Source organism: Pipistrellus hanaki, assembly GCF_964339955.1.
Source record: "Pipistrellus hanaki genome assembly, chromosome: 3".
In the NCBI taxonomy this organism is placed as follows: domain Eukaryota; kingdom Metazoa; phylum Chordata; class Mammalia; order Chiroptera; family Vespertilionidae; genus Pipistrellus; species Pipistrellus hanaki.
Window position 1 is genome coordinate 67,173,228 of NC_140505.1, and position 21,404 is coordinate 67,194,631.

Sequence of the window (21,404 nt, forward strand, 5' to 3'; positions counted from 1 at the left end):
CCACTGGTAGCCACTGTCACACTCCATGACTCAGTGTCGTTCACAAGCACTTGATACTATGATGTGTCTGAGCAGAGAGCTAGTAATCAGTGTGCCCTGTTGCTCGAGTCCAACATCTATCTCCACCCACCTTGCAGGTGGAGCCTGCTTTCTCTGTCCTGGTAGACAGTGAACTTCCAGAGATTCGGTTACTCCTTCCTAATGCTAACTAACATTCGTAACTTGCTTCTGATCCCTGTTCTGGTTTAGATCAGGTTATAAGGGTCATAGAAAGGATAGGACCATTTTTAATACTTAGATATAAACAATCAAATATTTTTTGACCACCTGAAAAATCCAGTTTTTATTTATATATTACATTGATACTATGGGAGTTGGGGGGAAACACTAATTAGTTTCCAACAGCCAATTTATGAATACTCATTTTTATTAATATGCTAGAGGCCCAGTGTATGAAAATTCATGCACTGGATGGGGGGGGTTCCCTCAGCCCGGCCTGCCCCCTCTCACAGTCCAGGAGCCCTCAGGGGTGGTAGACAAGCTGGTGATCAGGGGAAGGCAACGCCCCCATCACACCTCTGCTGACAGCACAAGCCTCAGGTGGCCCTGGGTGGCTGGGGGGCTAAGGGGACTGGGGGGACTCTGGAGGGAGGTGAGCGCAAGGCACCTGTGGGGATGAGGGGACTGGATGCACCATCTTGTGGCTGTGGGCGTTGCCATCTTTGATGGCATGGCGCTCAATTAACATAATCTCTCCTTTTTGGCTATGGGTGCTGCCATCTTTGCCACAGTGTGATGGTCAATTAGCATATTCCCTCTTTATTAGATAGGATACAAATGTATGCCTATACATTTTGGGAGCGACTCACATGAAATGGTGGACTATATGTATTATTTGTGTTGAACACTGGCCATTAGTAATGTCAAAGCATTTTATAATCTATTTTCTTCTTAAAATTCAAATCTGTCAACTTAAGAATACTTTATCTTTTTTGTATTATTTATTCTGAATACTCCTTCTTAAATAAATAAAAAAACATCACTTTTATCATTCCCTACCTTCTTTTAATGTTTTTCCTTCTATAAAATAGGTATTGTAGCTAAAAGGCATGTGATTAGATGAGATATTCTTTGGCACTTATTCCTGAAATGTATGTTTCTTTGAAGTGTACATCTCATATAACTTGGGGTTAGGGGAATGTCATGGTGCTGAAAATATTGGTTTGGATTTTTAAAAAATATATCTTTATTGATGTCAGAGAGAAAGGAGAGGGAGTGATAGATGGAAACACCAATGATGAGAGAGAATCATTGATTGGCTGCCTCCGGCATGCCCCACACTGGGGACTGAGTCTGCAACCTGGTTGTGTGCCCTTGAACGGAATCGAACCTGGGACCCTTCAGTCCGCAGGCTTCACTGTTTATCCACTGAGCCAAACCTACTAGGGCTGATCTGGATTTTTAAGACTAAAATTAAACTTTTAAGTTTATTTTTCACTCCTGCCTCCCAATGCTCTAATGATGTTAAAGTACTTACTTTGCTTTTACTTTACCTTTAAATGTCCTTGGTAAGGAGAGAGAGAGAGAGAGAGAGAGAGAGAGAGAGAGAGAGAGAGAGAGAGAGAGAGAGAGAGAGAGAGAAGGAGAGAGAGAACTTTAAAAATGAAAATAATTCAAATTATTTCCTTATATGAAGTAATGTGAGACAGGGATGGCCAACGAGCATAGAATAAAAAACATTAAAAATAGCTTCGTGATACTTAAAATAGTTTTTAAATTATTGACTTTTTAATAGGGAAGGCGGCATTTCTGAAATGAGATTTCTGATATTTTGGAATACATTTTGAATTAATGGCTTGAAAAAGGATTGAAAATGGGTGTTTTTGATGAACATTAAACTTGATAAGTAACAGTGGTAGAGAAAAAAGTGGTGCAAAATGCCTTGAAATATAGAGGAAATTTTGTGTGTGTTTTTCTAGTGAAAGGTAGTTAAGTAGTTAACAGCTTATGTAAACATTAGATTATTTAGCAAGAATTAAAGCAGTGCAAACATTTTCTGCCTGATAGCAGTTTGTATTTCAGATCACTTTACCATCTTTCCTGCTAGTTCTGAAGCTGAGTGGTAATCTGCTACTTCACTCATTAACAAAATACTTCTCTTTCGGATGCATTTCTCATCATGGAATTTATTTTCTAGCTGTTTTGTTTGTAAATTAAGTTTTTGAAATATCATTTATCTATCATGACTCGTTTGATTATACTTAACATTCTGCATGAATATTATGATGTTTTGCTTTTCAAAAATATTTAACTTTCATAAGGGCTTGCAGAGTTGTAACCTGGTAATTATACTTTTCTTTTTGTTTTCTTTCCTGGTGTTTCTATGGGGCAGTGGGGGCCTGAAGGGGTTTAGTTTCCATCTGCTTAGCAGAGGAACACATATGTGGATGGGTCAGCAGATAACCGTTAATGTGTTTCACAGGGAGCAGCCAACTTCATATTTGAAATAAAATAGCCATTACTAAGGTAATTTATACTGTAGGTGATTGTTGAGCATAAGTTCTTTGTATGCTTATACTACCTTATTAATGAAGGGGATTTTAGAGGAATGATTTTGATGTTTTGGATGAAATAAGTCCGTTTGCTTTGGAGAATTTCAATGCTCTTATATATCATTATTTAAAAGTTTTCAGATTTGAAATCTCCTCAGTGAGCTATCACATGAATTAAATAGTACCTTTGTTTTTGAGATATAACAAATCTTAGCCATTAGGTACTCCTGGATCAGCAGGGGGAACTTTCATTGCAACTAATGAGCTTACCCGTATGACAATTTTTGAAAATCTACTTCATTAGGGCGGCTTCTTTCCTCAGAGATAATAGCTTATGGCTTATCTGTTGTATTTCAGTGAAAGTAGTTTGGCTCATTATTGTATTTCTCTACACCATTGTGATAGTTCTTTCCTTTCCTGACTTCTTGGGGTTGAATGCATTTTCCTGTGTCTAAACAAGTAGAATTAATAAACTTTGAGCTATGAAGGTTTTATAGATTATTTCACATAACCTCTTTTATTATTAAATTGGAATGGTATTTTGTTAATGAATAGGAAATAAGACAAAACTGTGGGGTTTCTTGGGATGTATTAAAACAAAACAAAGGTAAGTTTATAGTGTCACCTTGTTCAGCTCTATTTTTTTCAGGGTTATCAATGCTCTAGCATATATTTCCGTTATCCTAGATAGTCAACTCTGAATTCCAGAAAGACCATGCTACTTCACTCATTAACAATTCACTCATTCATATAACAAACATAGTTGTGTCATGAGTCTGTGCTAGAAACTTTCCTTGCCTTGCTGCTGATCCATGGCATAGTTTCCGTATCTTGATGCAATGCAGGCTCCATCACTCATACCTGGTTTCTTCCCCACTGGTTCCACCCTCTTACTCTCAGTATCCTTTGCCGCACCCTCTTCTTCTATGCATTGTATTGCTGTTATTAGCCTAATAGTGCATTCTTCTCTTTTTTTCTCCCCTATGGCTTCTCCTCAGGTGATCTCTCTAGTTTCCAAAGGCTTAAATACCATCATAACATTAATGACACAAATTTATATCTGATACTTCCCCTCTGAACTCCATGCTTATATATCTGCAAGCTTACTTGCCATCTCCAGCCACATCTAATGTGTAAATCACAATGTGCAATATAATGTGGCTCTTCATTCCTGTACCCTTAACCTGTCCCCCCCATTTAATTATGTGAGAAAATCCTTCTTGGTCCCTTTCCTTCTATTCCCTTTTCTTATTTGCCATGCCTTTTTATAGCCTCTCAGTATCTTAACTGAGAGCTTTGTGGTAGATTTTAAGGTAAATCTATAGCAAGTGGTAGCTGTGACCAAAATTTTGTCTAGTTCTCTCCTTCATCAAGTAACAAAGTCAATATCATGTTCTCTTTTGTGCTTTCTTCTTAACGGAGACCTCAGCTAGCTTTTTATGTGTTTCACTTTGTCCTTAAAAATAAATTTATAGTTTTTCCAGAAAATCTTAGACCACTATTTGAGAATTTCTACTATATACTAGAAACCATTCCTGGAACTGCTGAGAATGTAGTTAATTTCTAGAGAAAAGACAATATTCAGTGTACTATCAGAGTGGATTTAATGATTATCCATTTTTATTGTTACTTTTTTCTGTTTCCACATTTTTACCTTTCAGAAGTATTCTTTGATATATATATTTTTTCTTTCCATTTTATAGACTCTCTGCTTTTAAGGCTTTATTTTTTTGCTTTTAGGTAGTAATTTTCTTGGTTTTATCCAAATATTTGTCTACTCAAATACATTTTTTGGTTTTCAGTTTCTCGTGTCTTTCCAACATTTTATGATAAATGCCTCACTAAATACCAAATGTTTATCTTTTATGCACCTACTGGGAACACTTAGAGCACTCACTTTCCAGGTGGCTGCCACCTGGAAACTGCATAGTGTTTGAGAATTTCAGATTCATCTGCTATAACAAATAGAAGGCATTCAAAGCCTTTCATTAACCTCCTATGCTATCGACTTCCATAAAAGGCAATTAAGATTTGTTAGTGAATTTTATATAAATATTTTTAATATCAGTATTATTAATTCAATTGCATTTTATATTTTAAACATATATTGTCAGTGCATTAAAATATTTATTGTGCAGCAAATTAACAACATAAATAGCATTGTGTTAGAACCATTATGTCATGAAGGTTATAGGTGATCTTCATAATTTTGTGAGATAAATAATTCATGTTTCATATCAATTGTAGGATATAAAAGTTTTTGAAAATATACATTAGGATACATTTCTCCCAATATAGTGAAGTAATTTGATGGATACATTATTGCTGGTGAAGGACATTTATATTACAACAATTTTATTAGAGGAGACAGCTTTGTAGGATATTGCTTCAATTGAAGATACACACATACACACACACACACACACACTGAGCGGCCAGATTATTATGATCTCTGAATGCGTAATAATCTGGCCACTAAGTGCACTTTCTTGAGTACCTCATTTACTTAATATCAAAGATACTATAAATTGTGCCCCTGATCAATTTTCCCCTTTGCACTGGCTGATAGAAAGCTCAGGGTAAATAAGTGATTGATCTTCAGCAAAAGTCTGGAATACTTTTGAAATACAGATACACTTAGTGGCCAGATTATTGTGTGTGTGTGTGTGTGTGTGTGTGTGTGTGTCTTCAATTAAAGCAAGCCCCAGTACACACACACACACACACACACACACACACACACACACGGGGCCTGGTATACAAAATTTGTGCACTGGGGCTGGGGGGTCCCTCAGCCCAGCTTGACCCCTCTCACGGACTGGGAGCCCTCATGAGATGTCCTACTGACGTCTTAGGCCAGCTTCCCATGGGGTCTCAGCCGTAGTCTGGTCTCCCTCTGAGGGAGGCGACCGGGTCGATCATGGGAAAGTGCCAGCCCCCTCACCCTGCTGCTGCAGCCATTGCCAGTCACCACAGCCACCAACGTGTTTTTATCAACATGTACTACAGTCCCTTCACCATGAAAAAATGACAACTTTCTTTAGGCATTTTCAAGATGTGTCTTTCAAAGGATATGACATTTCTTTCTTTTTTTAATCCTCATCTGATGATTTGTTTCATATTAAATGTAAATAATTCATTAATTTATTTTAGAATGCATTCATTTATAATGGAATATACTGAGTTTTTTCCTTTTCTTTTACTCATTATATTCCAATGTCTAATTTGCTACTTATTCTTGTTTGTCTAATATAAAGTTCTTATTTTATTATAAGCAAGTAGTTGATAAAGGCTAGTTACACTGAATCATGTTTTGACATTTTTCTAACAGGGTAGAAATAGAAAAATGGTTTTGCCTATTTTTTTTTCTTCATTATCCTATAGAAAGAGTGTAAACATTTGGTGTCTCTTAATTGCGTAGCACTGGTTTCACAGATAAAAGTAGACTAACAAGCCATGTCTGTAAAGCTAGTCTATGACTTCTGTGTAGTTAGGCCTCAATGATCTAACCTGATTATCAGTAATCAGGTAATAACTAGACCTAGGAATCATAAAATAGTGTTAATGCTCTTATAAGCAAAATATTAAAAAGGTAAACTTATTATAAAAATGTGATCCACGCAGTTTTGCTTACATTTACTAAAAGGGCAGTATTTGTAAATTAGCACTAAATGATATGATGAAATATAACCAGGCCATTCACATGGCAATTACAGGACGTATGGAAAATATTTTCAGTGTTACATAATCACTAAGAAGCCACAAGGTCCACATTGTCTGCTGAGCAGCATTTTGTTTTAAAATCCTATCATTTTATTTTCAGGAGATATCTTTGTAGGCTTGGCATCAGAAGTTTAAACTGGAGACTTTCATGAGATAATTTGATAGTGCAAATATAAACTATTTTGCAAAGCAGCAGAATAGAATAGAGAAAGAACATGGCCAAAATCCCTAGGATTCGTGATTCTATGGCCTGACATTGAAGAACGGTGAGCAGGGAGGAACTATTTGCACCTAAAGTTGTTGGTTTTTTTTGTAATACTAAGCTAGGAATGTTTCCTGAGTCGGCTGCTGCTTGAGTTGACGGATGATGATGGAGAAGGAAACCACATCAGGAAGACCTCTATATCTTTTTGGAGGCTAGCAGGCGGAAAGTGGCATCAATATAGCATTAATCTTTTCGAGAAACTAACAGTTTACAGTGTTTGCAGATTTTGGCCAGCTACACATTTAAAATAGCTACTCACACAGTTCTGTCAGTGTCACCCACGAGCCATAGCGAACATCAGGTAGCAGGGCAGGATCGACAGTGACAGCCGGGGTCTTGGATCTCTTAGATTGCTGTCATAAAGCAGTATTTACTGCACCTCTATCTTGCAGCATGAAGTGGAAGATTACAAACAAAGTAGATGAAAGAAATTTTCAGAATGAGAGCATTCTGAAGGATAGCTTAACATAGCAAATCCACATACCATAGAGAAATCGAATAGTGGGTGGAACAAACACATTTATGGCAGTCTGGAGCATCTCCTTGCTGACCAGATTGACCTGGGACCGAATGGGTGAAGAGGCGTTGACCAGATGCAGCAGGTAGAATTGCAGCTGCTTCTCAGAAACTAGACTGTTTATGAAGCTTACAAAATGTTGAATTATTAGTTATATTAATAATTTGTAGGGTTACCATAACTAATTACCACACAGTTTAAGCAACAAATGTATTCTCTAACTGTTGAGGAATACAGAAGTCTGAAATCAAGGTGTGGGTAGAAGTGGTTCTCTTTTTAGGCTCTCAGGTAGGAACCACCCAATGCCTTTTTTTTTTTTTTTTTTTTTTTTTTTTAGCTTCGAGTGGCTGCTGGCACTCCTGGGTGTTTTTCTGCCTCCATTTCATATTGCCTTCTTTGTGTCTCTTTGTCCTCACCTCTCCTCATAGGGACATTGGTCATTTGCTTTAGGGCCCACCCTAAGTCCAGGATGACATCTCGAGATCCTTAGCAGATTCCTTCTGCATAGATCCTGTTTCCAATAAGTCATGTTCTGAGCTGCAGGTAGACATGGATTTTGGGACATTATTCAATTCAGAACAGCCATCTTTGTCATTGGTTCCATAACTGAAGGTAGATTATCAACTTTGAGTATTAAGAAACATCTAAGGGAAATGACACTAATAGGTATGTCTATATGGGAAGCATCTATCGTTATGTTGTGAAACATTTGGGTGTTTAATGGTTGTTGGTGAGTTTATGAATCACCCTTTTCTTATATTATATGCAAATACCAAAGCAGTTAAAACCAAAATTTATAGTATACCTCCGAGTTTAAGGAATTTTTATTGATAGTGATAATTACAATAACACCAGTAAATGACTTCAGTGGGCAAAATAAAAACATGGCTCCAGTTAGCTTGCAGAGGCAATGTATTATTATTTTGAAGCTAGACAATTGGGCTTCAAACCCCACATCTACCCTTTGATAGAGGTGTAATCTTAGATTAGGGGTGTCAAACTCAATCAGAGAAGGGGCCAAAATCTAAAATCCAGCCTAAATCGCGGGTCGAATGGTTTACTGAACAGTCATAAACTGACAATGTCATAAACTGACAGCGGAGTGCAGTGATGACAGCGCGGTGCGGGCCACATTGCAAGGCCTGGCGGGCTGGATTTGGCCCGCGGGTCTTGTGTTTGACACATGTGCCTTAGATGATTGGGTTACAGATTTGAAATAGCTATTCAAACAAACTAAGTCCCAGAGAATAAGAAAAATTCTCTGGGACTTTGTTTTTTGATTTGTTTGTTTTTACCTATATTATGGGAATTAAATAATTGTGCTTAAGTCAGAGATTTGTAGTAAGGATTAAATAGGTTATCATGTAAATATTCTTCAAGCTTGAATAGCATCTAGTAGGCACTATATATTATACATATCATCTATCCTCTACATTTGTTGTAGTTGTTGCTGTTATTTTTCAGTGATTATTTTCTGTTGACATAGATCTGCATATGTTGTCAGTAAATGTGCAAATAATCATGAGACTCTGTGAATAATATAAAATTTTACAATATATTCTCAGAAGTTATTGCAGCACAATACAACTATGTCTTACCTGAGACTTATGCAAGGTTTAGAATATAAGGCCAAAAACTTTGTAGATTTATGTTACTGGAAAATTTTGGCACTTTTCTAAAAATTAGAAAAAAGCATACATATTGGAAATTGCACAAATCATAAGTTCAATGCATTTTCACCAATTGCACATTCTAGATTAGGGAATGGAATTTGGAAAATGAGTTCTCTTTTCCCACTTATTCTGCAGCCTGTCTCTTTATTTTTATTTCATAGTTTGAGCTTTGATATAAGATTTCTTTAAAACAAGTTTCTACTACTACATAACCTTTAAAAGTAATTAGCCATCCAGCAACTCTTCAACAGTTGGAGGTTATTATTTTTTTTATGGAAGTGTTTGAATATTAAAAACAAACTTATCAGCCCAGAATTATTAGAGAGTGCCATATGGAAATTGGAACTAACACTTTTAAGGTAAATGGTATATGTGATAGAAGCATCTAAAAAGATGTTTACTCACCTTCAGAGGAAAACCTAAAAAATTTTTTTTTTATTCCTCTCAGAATAGGTCATCTTTAAGTGATGGCAATTTGTCAGCAGCTGTTTGTCAAACTACACATTTTAAGGGAGAAAGAACTAGTGCTCATTTATAGTTTTTGGTATGTTCTGACCCTTTAAGGAAAGAACTCTTTCCACAAATTGTATCAAGCCCTTGCTGCATAGTAGACACTGTCCTAGGCACTAGTATTAACAAGGATTAGACTTTGAGTGAAAAGAAAATAGCAGTGGCTTAAATAAGATATTTTATTCATTATCTCATTGTTGATTCAATGCCTTTTCTGTCCCAGGCAGCATTTGTGGTACTGGATAGAGTATATGATCACAAAGAAAAGTCTCTGCTCTCCTGTAGGTTACATATTAGGTGTGGATAACATAAGCGGAGCTAGTATATTATGTCAGACAGTCAGCTTTGGAATTCTGGGGCAGGGTATTGGGAATTCATGTTGAGTTGTCAGGGGGGCCTTTAGGGAAGGTGACCTCTGCAAAATTTGAAGGAGGTGTGAGTTGCCAGCATTTGAGTATTTGGAGAAGCACTTAGGCAGAGGGGAGAGCATGTGCACAGTCCCACAGTATGGAAGTGCTGCTGAAACAGGGCAGAAGGGGAGTGTAATAGGCAGTAAGGTCAGAAAGGTAACAAATCCTATAGGACATGATTGGCCATTGTGTACGGATTTGCCTGTTCTCTGAGATGGGAACCCTTGGAAGGGTTTGGAGCCTGAGAATTGTGACAGTCAGGCATCCCACAGATACCAGGGAAGGTGTATGGGACAGCCCCCTGAGCTGAAGGGAAAAGGCTGTCCCCTCCTCCTCTTCTTGGAAAGACTTCAAATGAGTCACCCTGAACGATTGTGTTGTAGAAAAAGCCAATTTTTAAAGAAGTGAAGTTAGTAAATTTATTAAAGAAAGAAAAAATAAAAGCAAGGCAAACAAATCTAGCAAAATACATCTTAAAAAAAAAAAAATCTAGCTTATAAGGCCCAGACAGACTTCCCAAGTAATTTAGTGAGTGCCCTGGGCGGGGGCAGAGGGGGGTGGGGGGGGGGGAGAAGAAGGGCTCAAGGGGTTATATACCCTTCTGTCTATTGGTATTAAATTCTTGCCAATATCTTGGTATAGATTAACTTTCAAGTTTCCCATTTTACTTTGTTATGGCTTTCCCAAAATTCACCAGAAGCACCTGGCAATTTTATCTTGCCAAGCCCTGAGACTGCTGGCTTTTTAGTTTAGGGAGTGAAATAAATCTGCCCTTCTCCCTCATGCCTCCCTTTTCCTGCATTCTTTAGTTTGGGAGGCTTTTAACCTTTTGCTCTCAAGTGTCCTTGGTTTGGGGAAGATAATGGATTGTTATTTGCTAACTAGTTGCAATCTGTTTGACCTTGTTTAATTTTCTTGTCTCAGTTTCTCTATTTTCCTAGCTTCTCACTTCCCTGAAATAGAATGCTATCTGATTGGTATTTTCAAAGGCTTGCTTTTTCTGTTGTGTTGAAGGGGTGGGGGAAAATGTAGAGGAACAATGACAGAAGCAGCGAAAGTGTCAGGATATAATGTAATAATAATGTGGGGGAGATATAATGTTGGCCAGGAGGAAGTATTGAGTGTGGTAAGAAGGATTTAGACCAGTGGTTCTCAACCTTTCTAATGTCGCGACCCTTTAATACAGTTCTTCATGTTGTAGTGACCCTCAAACATAAAATTATTTTTGTTGCTACTTCATAACTATAATTTTGCTACTGTTAATGAATTCTAATGTAATTATCTGTGTTTTCCAATAGTTTTAGACCCTACAGCAGCGGTTCTCAGCCTGTGGGTCATGACCCACAGGCTGAGAACCGCTAGCAGGGTCACCTAAAACCATGGGAAAACACAGGGTCGCCGGATTTAGAAAATGAATTTACATTGAAGGTAGAACCAACAGGATTTCCAATATGATTGGTGTGTGGGATATGAGGAAAAGAGATGAGTCATAACACCAGTCATCGACTGAGATATAGGAGTAAAGATCTAGACAGGAGAATAACTTTGGAATTTTTCAGGTCCAGAGAGGTGCAGCTCAGGACTTGTTAGACTGCATGGTCTCCACTAGTCACGTATGAAAACTCACTCAGAATTTGCCAATCTGTCAGTTTATGCTTAATATTTACCATGGAACACATTAAAACCTCCCTGGCATACACATATACACAAAACCATTTTCCTGAAGGAACATTTTGAATGCTGTAACAAACCACCCTATTACGCTTGTTTAACATTTATTTACCACTAGAAACCCAGTGTATGAATTTGTGCATGGGTGGAGTCTGGCCAGCCTGCCCCAATGTGGGGTGGGATTGTGACAGGGCCGGCTGGGGGCAGGGGCCATGGGAGGTTGGCCAGAAGGCCCCGCCCCCGATTGGACCAGTTGGCCAGCCATTGTGCATGACACAGCAACCCATAATTCGGATGTTCTGGTGTCACTGGCTTTTATATATAGAGATGTTCTTTTGTAACAATCTTTATATATTTTTTAAACTGATTTCGGAGAAAAGGGACAGGGAGAGAGGGATAGATACATCAATGATGAGAGAGAATCATTTATTAGCTGCCTCCTGCATACCTCACCTGCAACCTGAGCATGTGCCCTGACCGGGAATCAAACTGTGACCTCCTGGATTATAGATCGATGCTCAACCACTGAACCATAGTGGCTGGGCTATTTGCCATGTTCTTGAACATCTTATTTATAACAAGGAATAATCAAATAATTATAGGTAAACACGATTTTCTATTAGATAGGCTTTTCCCACTAATATTGTTTTTTTCTTCTTCTTCTTCTAAAAAGCTATTTTGCCTTCAAACCTCTGCATAGTTGAGGAAGACAAGGCTGCTTATTTGTCCCCAGTGTGAGTGAAATGGGACAACAGAAATGGTTGGCACCCTTTTGTTGGCTGTGTCCATCATTTACTCTGCTTGCATTCTACCTTTCTTCTCTCAAGGTTCCCACCAAATATAGGCAGTTTTCTTGCAGTGTGATGTTAGCAATAACAAGCAGACCCCTCATTGTACAGAGTACAGTAAAATCATGGGGGAATGCAATAATCAGGACAGTGGGAAGAAAGAAAAACTGAGCAGAGGAGGGTGGGCCACTTGGTGAGGCTAACAGGCTACTCACTCAGCATTGCTTCTTTGAATTTATTTTTTTCTGTTATGAACGAAGCTGCAATTTATTTTGACTTTGGGCTTTTCTACCATATTCTTTCAGTTTATATATTTTCAAAATAATAATAGGTTTTATAATGGTATTCTAGATTTTATTTTATAGTTTTATAAAATACCTTTATTATTACAATCATCTAGGAAAAATTATTTTGTTGGGAGCCCGAAATACTATAGCCTCTAGTTTCCTTCATAAAACAATTGTGTTGGTGAGTGTAGGAAGGTTAATTTAGGTTGAATGAATAAATTATTTTCTGGTAATATTATCAGAGGAGTACACGAACAGGATTCCTCTATTGCTATCGGGGTTCTTGAAGTAACATGAAATTAGCACTTTCAGTAGCCCCCATGGGAGAATGAGATGTGGTAGAAGACCATTTGTATGGAGTTGCATTCCTCAGTTTCCAGTGTTACATTTCCCTTAAGTCAGTCCTGAAAGAAGCCAGTGTTCAGAGCTTCCATTCCATGTTGCAGCCTGGCTAGTTCAGCATCAGGTTGAATTAAAGTCCATTATGCCATCGTGAGGGTTCCAAATGGCCATGGCCAAGATAGATGGGTGCAGGGGAGCATGACACCTCCATGCAGAAGTCCTAAGAGGGCCAGAGGGCCAAAGGTAAAGAGAGTGCACTCTTGTCTAGGAGCTTAAATATCCATTCTGACCACTGATTTGCTCCCAGGTGTGATTGACAGAGAGATAAGTGCCTTCCCACATCACTCAGGCCTTATCCAGACTGCCTTTGTCCAATTGCTTCCCGCATCGAACAGCTGGGAATAGACTTGGCAAGTGTTAATTGCAGCTTTCTGACAGGACTGTATAAATGGCATGCCTTTATTATCTAGTCTTCCCTTCATTCCTTTCTGGACTAACCAGATTATTTCAATGGTAACAGTAATAAGTTGTTTAACCATTCTTTAAAGAAATCAACTTCTTTGGAATATGTCATGATACCTAAGAGTGAAGGACATTCTTTGTAAGCTTGGTACGGAATAATAACCAACTACTCCAGGACATATTCACAGACAATTATCATTTAATTACAAAGATTACTTAAATGTGTGTAATAATCTCTACTCTCTCTTTTTATTTGAAATATTAACCTGGTAAATCATAGAAGCCATCATATTACAGAAATTCATGATTGCTTTAAACTTAAATATTTATAGTTGTGATTTTAATTTTTATTCAAAGCTTATTTAACACCTCTAATGTATAATTATCATAATTACATACAAGGAGATAAGTCTGTGTCTTAGATTTTAAGTTTCTAGATATTTAATCTGTTGTATTTTCCCCATTTCATTTTTAAAAATCTTTATTGTTGAAAGTATTACATATATCCCTTTTTTCACAATTGACCTCTTCTAACCCACTCCTGCACCCCACCTCAGGCTCTCACTACCCAATTGATGAATAAAATATGGTATCTTCTCTTAAGGAATTCCTAGTCAATTGGGGGAGGAAAGCACATGAAAAAAAGTAAAATAGAGTATGGTAATTGCAAAGATGAGACAATTATCAGGTATCAAGGTAGGGAGAGCAGCTCACCAAGGGGTGGCTATAGTGTTTGACTCTTGCTATAAAGTATGAATTCAAGTGACTCTGGCAGAGCGGACAAGGCCAATAGACATTATTTCCAGCTTCCTTTACAGAATGGATGAAGAGGAACGAGGTAAGGAATGCACAAGCAGAATACTGTTTTGGAAGTAAACTGGGCTGTATCTGGATTCGAGCCAAGCCATATTGTCAATGTAAACAGTTTACTTGATGGTTTTAAGCAGGAAAGGGATGTATTTAAATTAATATTGTCAAGTAAAATTCCAGGGGTGTCATGATCGTTTGGATCTAAGGATCCTGTAAAGGAGAAAGAAGGTTCAAGACTAGTAGGTTTCTAGCATAGGAAAAAGAATCCAAGGTTCTTTCTACTGAGGTGTGGTGATTAAAGAAGGGCAATGTGTTGGGAAGAGACACAAATGTGTGAGGTGACAGAGACATCACCTCTGTCTGAGCATTAACCTAGTGCAATGCAAAAGTTGAAATTGCCTTAAAATAATCTAACTCTGTTTGATGATGACTATGTTTTGTTACTTCTAAATCATGAAAAGGAGTAAAAACCCAGATTAATTTCTTGGACAAAAAAAGTGACAAAATTGAAAGAAAAAAATTCATGCACAGGTCGTGTACAGATACCAGTAAACATTTCTCTGATTGTATACAATTTAAAACTCACTGTTGTAGTTCAGATTCCAATATAAAAAATATAGTCACTGACCTCAAAGAACATGACACATGTGAAAAATGTGGTTAAATTATGTTTGAAGATGTATAAAGGAGTTAACTCTAGAAATATCATTGCTGAAAAAAGAAAAACATTAAGGAAATACTTAAATATTCTTTAGTATTACCCATAAGATGACCCTAAAAACTATATTATGTTTTTTTAAAAATTATTTAATGTAAATTGTTTTATTTAAATTTCTGCAGAGAAAATATACTAGAATCCTATATAATAAAAGGGTAATATGCAAATAGACCTAATGGCAGAACAACCAAACAGCCAATCAAAGCATAATATGCTAATGATATGCTAAAGTTGCTCAACAGCTCACTATGATGTGCACTGACTACCAGGTGTCAGACAGTCAATGGTTGACCAGTCTCTATGACATGAACTGACCACTTGGGGGTAGATGCTCCAACCAGTAAGTTAGCTTATTGCTAGGATCGGGGACTGAGTGAGATGGTCTGGACATACCCTGGAGCCTTCTGGGGGTCCCTTCCTGGCTTGTTCCTGCAGGCAACTTCCCTTGGGAGGTCACCAGATGCAGGGCTCATTGTTGGCAAGCACTGCTGTGGCAGCATGAGCCTCTCCTGATCGGGTCTGATTGGGTTCGAGCCCACAGCAGGCACAGTGGGGCTGGGATGAGCGGGAGCGGCAGGTTGGAGCTGCAGGCGGCATTGGACCTGTGGGTTTTGGCCTGAACCCTACAGGCCACCCAGAGGGACCTCATCCATGCATGAATTCATGCACTTGGCCTCTAGTATATACATGAAAATATATAACAATCAATATTGATCAGATGCATTAAATAAAAATATTTATGAAATTATTTATCTTGATGCTTCATAATTTCAGGTGTACATGCACACATTTTATCAATTTTACAATGTATGTTTCCAAATATATAAAAACTGCATGATAAGATATAATATGAAATATTTTACAGATCCAAGATATAGATAATTAGTAATAATAAAAGAGGTAAACTTACCATTCTTAGTAATAGCGAACCTTCATTGTCCACCCCTTCTGCCCTAAGCAACACCTAAATATGCTGTTATTTACAGATATAATAATTTTCATCTGTGCTGGGTTCATTGAAAAATTTTGCATGTGTTATATACCATGTTGTTTCATGCATTTCCATATTCACTGAGTGAAAGTGGATCTTTGGAGAAAGCAGTAGATTATATTTTACTAGTGGCCCAGTGCACAAATTTGTGCTTTGAGGCTACAATGGGAACAGGGGCAGATCTAGGCCCATCCTCCGGGACACCTCCTGCTACGACACTGGGTCCCTTGTCTGCTGGCAGCCCCTCCTGCTGCCACGCCCTGATGGTGCTAGTCCTGCTCACACCCATTGTCTGATTGGAGCGATTGGGGCCCGCACCAGCAGTGGGTGTGAGCTGGGCCTGCAATGAGTGTGATTGACGGCTGTGGTACAGTCAGTAGGTGCAAGCGGGGCTATTGCTGGCCGCTGGCCGCAGGGCTATTGCTGCCAGCCCTGATCACCCATCAGGAGCAGGGGCTTGTGGGGAAGCCCTGAGGGGCGATCAGGACTGGCAGCCACCACTCGCACACATTGACAGCACCAAGCGATCGGGGCCAGCACGGGGTGCCAACTGCGGGTGCAAGTGGAGCCGGTGACAGTAGCAGGTGTGAATGCCAAGCAGGACCACTGTGTGCGAGAGCAATGAATTTTCATTAACCACCAGAGGCTTGCCCTGATGACAGTGACTGGCACCCCACCTTATTCTGGTGTCTCTGCTTACCTGCTCCACCATCCTGCCATGACTAACGCCTGCCATGTTTTGCACATGCCTCCTGATGATCAGTACATGCAATAGCGACTAGTTGTTCAGTTGTTCTTCCATTCAGTTTTAAATATATACTAGGGGCCTGATGCAGGAAGATTTATGCAAGAATGGGCCTTCCTTTCCCTAGCTGCTGGCACCGCCTTTCCCCTCTGGCCCAGAGCCGCCTTTCTGCTCCAGCCTGGAGGGGAAAGATCTGCCTTTCCTCCTTCCAACCCTACCCAGAGGCCAGGAGTGGCTGGGGTGGTGTAGAATGCCTGCATCATTGCCATGGTGATGACACGGGTGTCCCACCCCGCCCACGTATGCAGAATAACTCGCCATATTTGTTGGGTTAATTTGCATGCCCACTCCTGATTGGCTGATGATTGTCATGGTAATTGATGGTCAATTAGCATGTTACTCTTTTATGTAGATAGATTAGCCTAGAATTTGCACCTGCCTTTCTCTCTTCCAATTGTCCTTTGGTCTATTTAAAAACCAACAGTGAAAAATTGATCAATTGTGCTTAAGTCCTCTTAACTATAATGTGCAGGTAATGTGCTTGGAGACTGCTGATGAAGCGTGAGTCATAGCTTCGTGGGGTTTTCATCTGTAGAGTAGCCAAAGAACCATTTCTTTCAGGTGGCCTACTTTTTATGATGTTAACCTTAAATGTTTGAATATGCCGCAGACATTACTAATATTTTACCCTTGAAATTAGCAACTTTTCTTTTTGGCCTGACTTCCATAGCACTGTTTTCCCTGCATGATGATGGTGATTTACTTTCACTTTGATTGTAATATTAATGACTTCAATTGTTAATCTCTTCATTACTTACTGTTCTAACAATAAGAGTAACACTGCATAGTATACTCCATTAAAAAAATTCTTCATCCTATGTTATAACATATGATCTGTGAGGTAAAAAAACATAAGGTGGGATTCTCCCCATTTCACTGATGTGGAAACTGGGTCATTAAAAAGGTGCTTAAAATCACAATGATAGGACATAGTTGCTGACCCACGGGCTACCAAGGAGTTGGAAAGGCTCAAAAGATCACCCAAGAAGCCTTTCATGTGAACCTTAAGCCTGTCTTCTCTCAGCCCACTGAGAAGCACTCACTCACTGGAATGGCTTCGTGTTCAGTTGCAAGTAGCTGGCCTCCTCAGAGGGCAGCCCAGCCCTTCGACCGCACTGAGGATGACCATTCATGAATCAGAAATGTACTTCTCTTATGCCTTATCATAGCTACTGGAGTTCTGCCCTCTGACCAGGCACTTCTCCATCCATGTGGTATAATAAAAAATATTTGGGCTTTTTCCTGGTTTCTGACATAGAGCTCTTAAAACCTTTGAAGTTTCTTAAGCAATAGTATATTTTCTATGCAATGAGATTATTCACCTACAGATGGTGTGGAGGGGTAACCGTGATGTTTCAGAATTGGAGGGTCGGGGGTGCTGTTGGTCAGAGGTACCAACCATGTGGTTGAAAGGTTAGAATTATCAGTCCACTCTCTGATCTCCAGGGAGGGGAGAGAGGAGCTGGAGATTGAGCTTAATCAGTAACGAACAATGATTTAATCAACCATGCCTACATATTGAGTGCTATGAACTTCCCTCTTAGGGCTGCTTTTGCTGTGTCCCAGAGATTTTTGGTTGTTGTATGTTCATTTTCATTTGTTTCCAGGAAGTTTTTTTTTATTTCTTTCTGGATCTCTTTGGTAACCCATTCATTGTTTAATAACATGCTATTTAGCCTCCATATGTTTGAATGTTTTTTGTTGTTTTTACTGTAGTTGATTTCTAATTACATTCCATTCTCTTCTGCGAAGATGCTTGATATGATTTCAATCTTCTTGAACTTGTAGATACTTGTTTTGTGTTCTAACATATGGTCTGTCTTTGTGAATGATCCATGTGCACTTGAGAAGAATATATATTCTGCTGCGTTGGGGTAAAATGTTCTACAATTTCTATGCAATCCATCTGATCCAGTGTGTTCTTTATAGTCTCTGTTTCTTTGTTAAGTTTTTGTCTGGAAGATCTGTCCAGTGAAGTTAGTAGCTGTGATTATATTGTTGTCAGTCTCTCCATTAAAGTCCTCTAGAAGTATATATGACTGTATTGTTGTCAATCTCTCCATTAAAGTCCTCTAGGTGTATGTGTGTGTGTGTGTGTGTGTGTGTGTGTGTGTATGGAATAAGAAGACAGACTTAATTAAAATTTTAAAATTAAAAATTTTAAAAAGGATATATATATATATATATATATATATATCCTTTTTAAATTTTTAATTTAAAAAAATTTTTTGGTTCTCTGATTGATATTTTCAAATCTGTCTTCTTATTCCATTTTTCCCCATTCTTATCAACTTGAATAATATTTTTCTCACCTTGTCCCTTTCACATGTCTGTTTTCCTTTTGAAGTTCATGGTAGATCAAAAGGATATGGAAACTGTGTACCTTTTTCATAAATATTTTGTTTCTAGAGTGTTTTACCTTTTATATATTATAATTTTGTCCTTTTAAGGCATTTAATATGACTCACCCTTCAGCTTCCCCTCCTCTGCTGTGTATTCTCCCAGTGTGTTCTTTGTGTTTTGTCATTCTTTATCTCAGACTGTTCTTTTTTCATAGTTACTATATCTTTTTTCATACTGTTGAGAGCATTTTTACCATTTTTACATAATTCATTACTCTGAACTCTGTTTCAGATAAATTTCTTAGCTCTTCTTCATTTATGTCTTCTTCTGGAGAATTCTCTAGTTCTTTTATTTGGGGGTTGTTTCTTTGTCTTCTCATTATGGTTGTCTGTTTGGGTTTGTGACAGTGTTTTAGGTAGATTCTCTACACCTCTCAATCTCTAGTGCAGGACAGTATTAAAGGCTGTTTCTGACTAATTGGATAAGACCAAGACTCAGGGCCTCCAGAGATGCCTCTGCTTACAGACTATAGGATTCTGACTTGAATTGCACTAGGCAGTCATCCTCAGGTGTGGGGAGAGGTTTTTCAAAGGGATGAGGCAATTGCTTCTGCCTATAGGCTGATTGTTACTTTTAAATCTTAAGTGGCCTCAAGGTAAGATGTTTTCCAATAGGGTGTGTTGACTGTCTTCCCCCCAGGCAAGGCAAATGTCTATGTGTGAAAGTTGTTCTGTGCTGCTGGCCCAGGAAACTTGGAGCATTTTCCTTCTGAGCTCTATTCTCGGAGTCTCCAGTCCTGGGTTCTGCTCTCACTTCTCTAGTCCACTGTACCTCTCACCTCCCTCTGCCAGAGGCACAAGGTGGGTGGCTCCACAGGGGATTTTTATGCATTGGCCTTTCAAGGTAATGCCCAAACTTTCAGCTGCCACTTCCTTGCAAACTCACCCCACTCTTTTTACAGCCAGATGCTATTCGGGTACCCTCCTCAGATTTTGTGCTCTCTGCTAAGGAGCCCAGTGTGGGTATTAGATTCTAGAGTTGGGAGCGGTACTCCCCCCCCCAAAGCTGATATATTTCTCCAGGACTTCAATTCTGTGAGTGTCCAGCCTGTCCTTTCACGCCTCTCCCTCTCCTATCAGTCTGTATGCCTTCTCCACCTTCAGCTCCAGGGTATCAGGGTTCTCCTGTGAGTTTTTCGTTGATTATTCCTGAAAACTTTCTGTATTTCAGTTGTAATTATAGCTTGTTCCTGAGAGCATGTTTGTGCAGCATCCACCTTCTCTGCTACCATTTTTAATCTTAAGAACTTTAATTTTAAACACATTTTCTAAATACCGTTTGTTCATGTGGTTTGCTATAAATTTTATCTAATGTCTTAAAGACACTTTAATAAATTTACTTTATTCCAGGATTTAAAAATTGAAAGTTTTAACAAGTTTACTGATTTTTACCTTCCCTTTATTATAATAAATTTTTTACTTCCTTATTGTAAGGTTTTTCACAAATATTTTGTTTTTAGAGTGTTTTACCTTTTATATATTATAATTTTGTCCTTTTAAGGCATTTAATATACTCTCTTTCAGTCTCTGTGGAAATGCTGGAAAAGAATCTGAAGCAGATGGGAAGGCAGCTTCAACAGATTGAGAGAGATTTGGAAACCTTTCCCCCTCCTGAGGACGTGCATGATAAGTTTGTGACAAAGATGTCCATATCCTTTTGATATCTAAATAAATTACTAGTCAAATAGAATTACAAATTATTTTAACATTTGAAGTACATTTGCATAACCAGAGATCATTCTGTAGTACCACATTATAGGCTTAATCTTTACCTTCTTGCAGGGAAATTTATCAAAGTGTTTATCTGAACAATACTGAAATGTATTCTATTGATTTCCATTTTTCCCCTTCTTATCAACTTGAACAATATTTTTTCTCACCTTATCCCTTCCACATGTCCGTTTTCCTTTTGAAGTTCATGGTAGATTAAAAGGATATGAAAATTCGAATTGAGGAATTTTGAATCTAACATGATGTGATTTTGATATGTTGAAATGTTTCAGGATAAAGAGCATAAACTGGTGTGAGTAATCAGCTTAATTTCAAGGCTTGTCCTATGCTAAAATTTAACTTGTGTTCCAGAAACTTTCTGTTTTCTTTAGAAATACTACATAGTTCAATAATCAAAATTGAGTTTGTCACAATCACTATTTGTGCAGATATTCTCCAAACCTAAAATAAAATTGACATGTATGTGTGTATACATACTTATAGAAAATCAGTAGCATGAGGCTTGTGTTCTGCTTAACATAAGGTTTCTTTTGAATTCAATTATCTTTGGTTTTGCTAACTTGGTGGCTTAATCTCTAATGAGTAATTGAAGTAATAAACTTTATTTCCTGAAACTAATGTTGAGTTGCTTTGCAAACCATTCTGTAAAATTAGAGACGGATATCTTTTGTGTTATAATAAAGTATTGCTACTATGCATTATTAAAATTCCATATGGACTTCAGAATTATACATGAAAGGATAACCC

General features: G+C 38.2%; 1 protein-coding gene across 3 annotated transcripts in view; it reads left to right on the top strand.

The window, feature by feature from the left end:
- DIAPH3 (diaphanous related formin 3) overlaps positions 1 to 21,404 on the top strand; it is a 479,703-nt gene that overhangs the window by 287,362 nt on the left and 170,937 nt on the right. For all 3 annotated transcript variants that reach the window (XM_084876736.1, XM_084876737.1, XM_084876738.1), the window contains one exon: positions 20,451 to 20,574. In XM_084876736.1, coding sequence (XP_084732862.1) covers positions 20,451 to 20,574 — 124 coding nt within the window. The remainder of the gene's footprint in view (positions 1 to 20,450; positions 20,575 to 21,404) is intronic.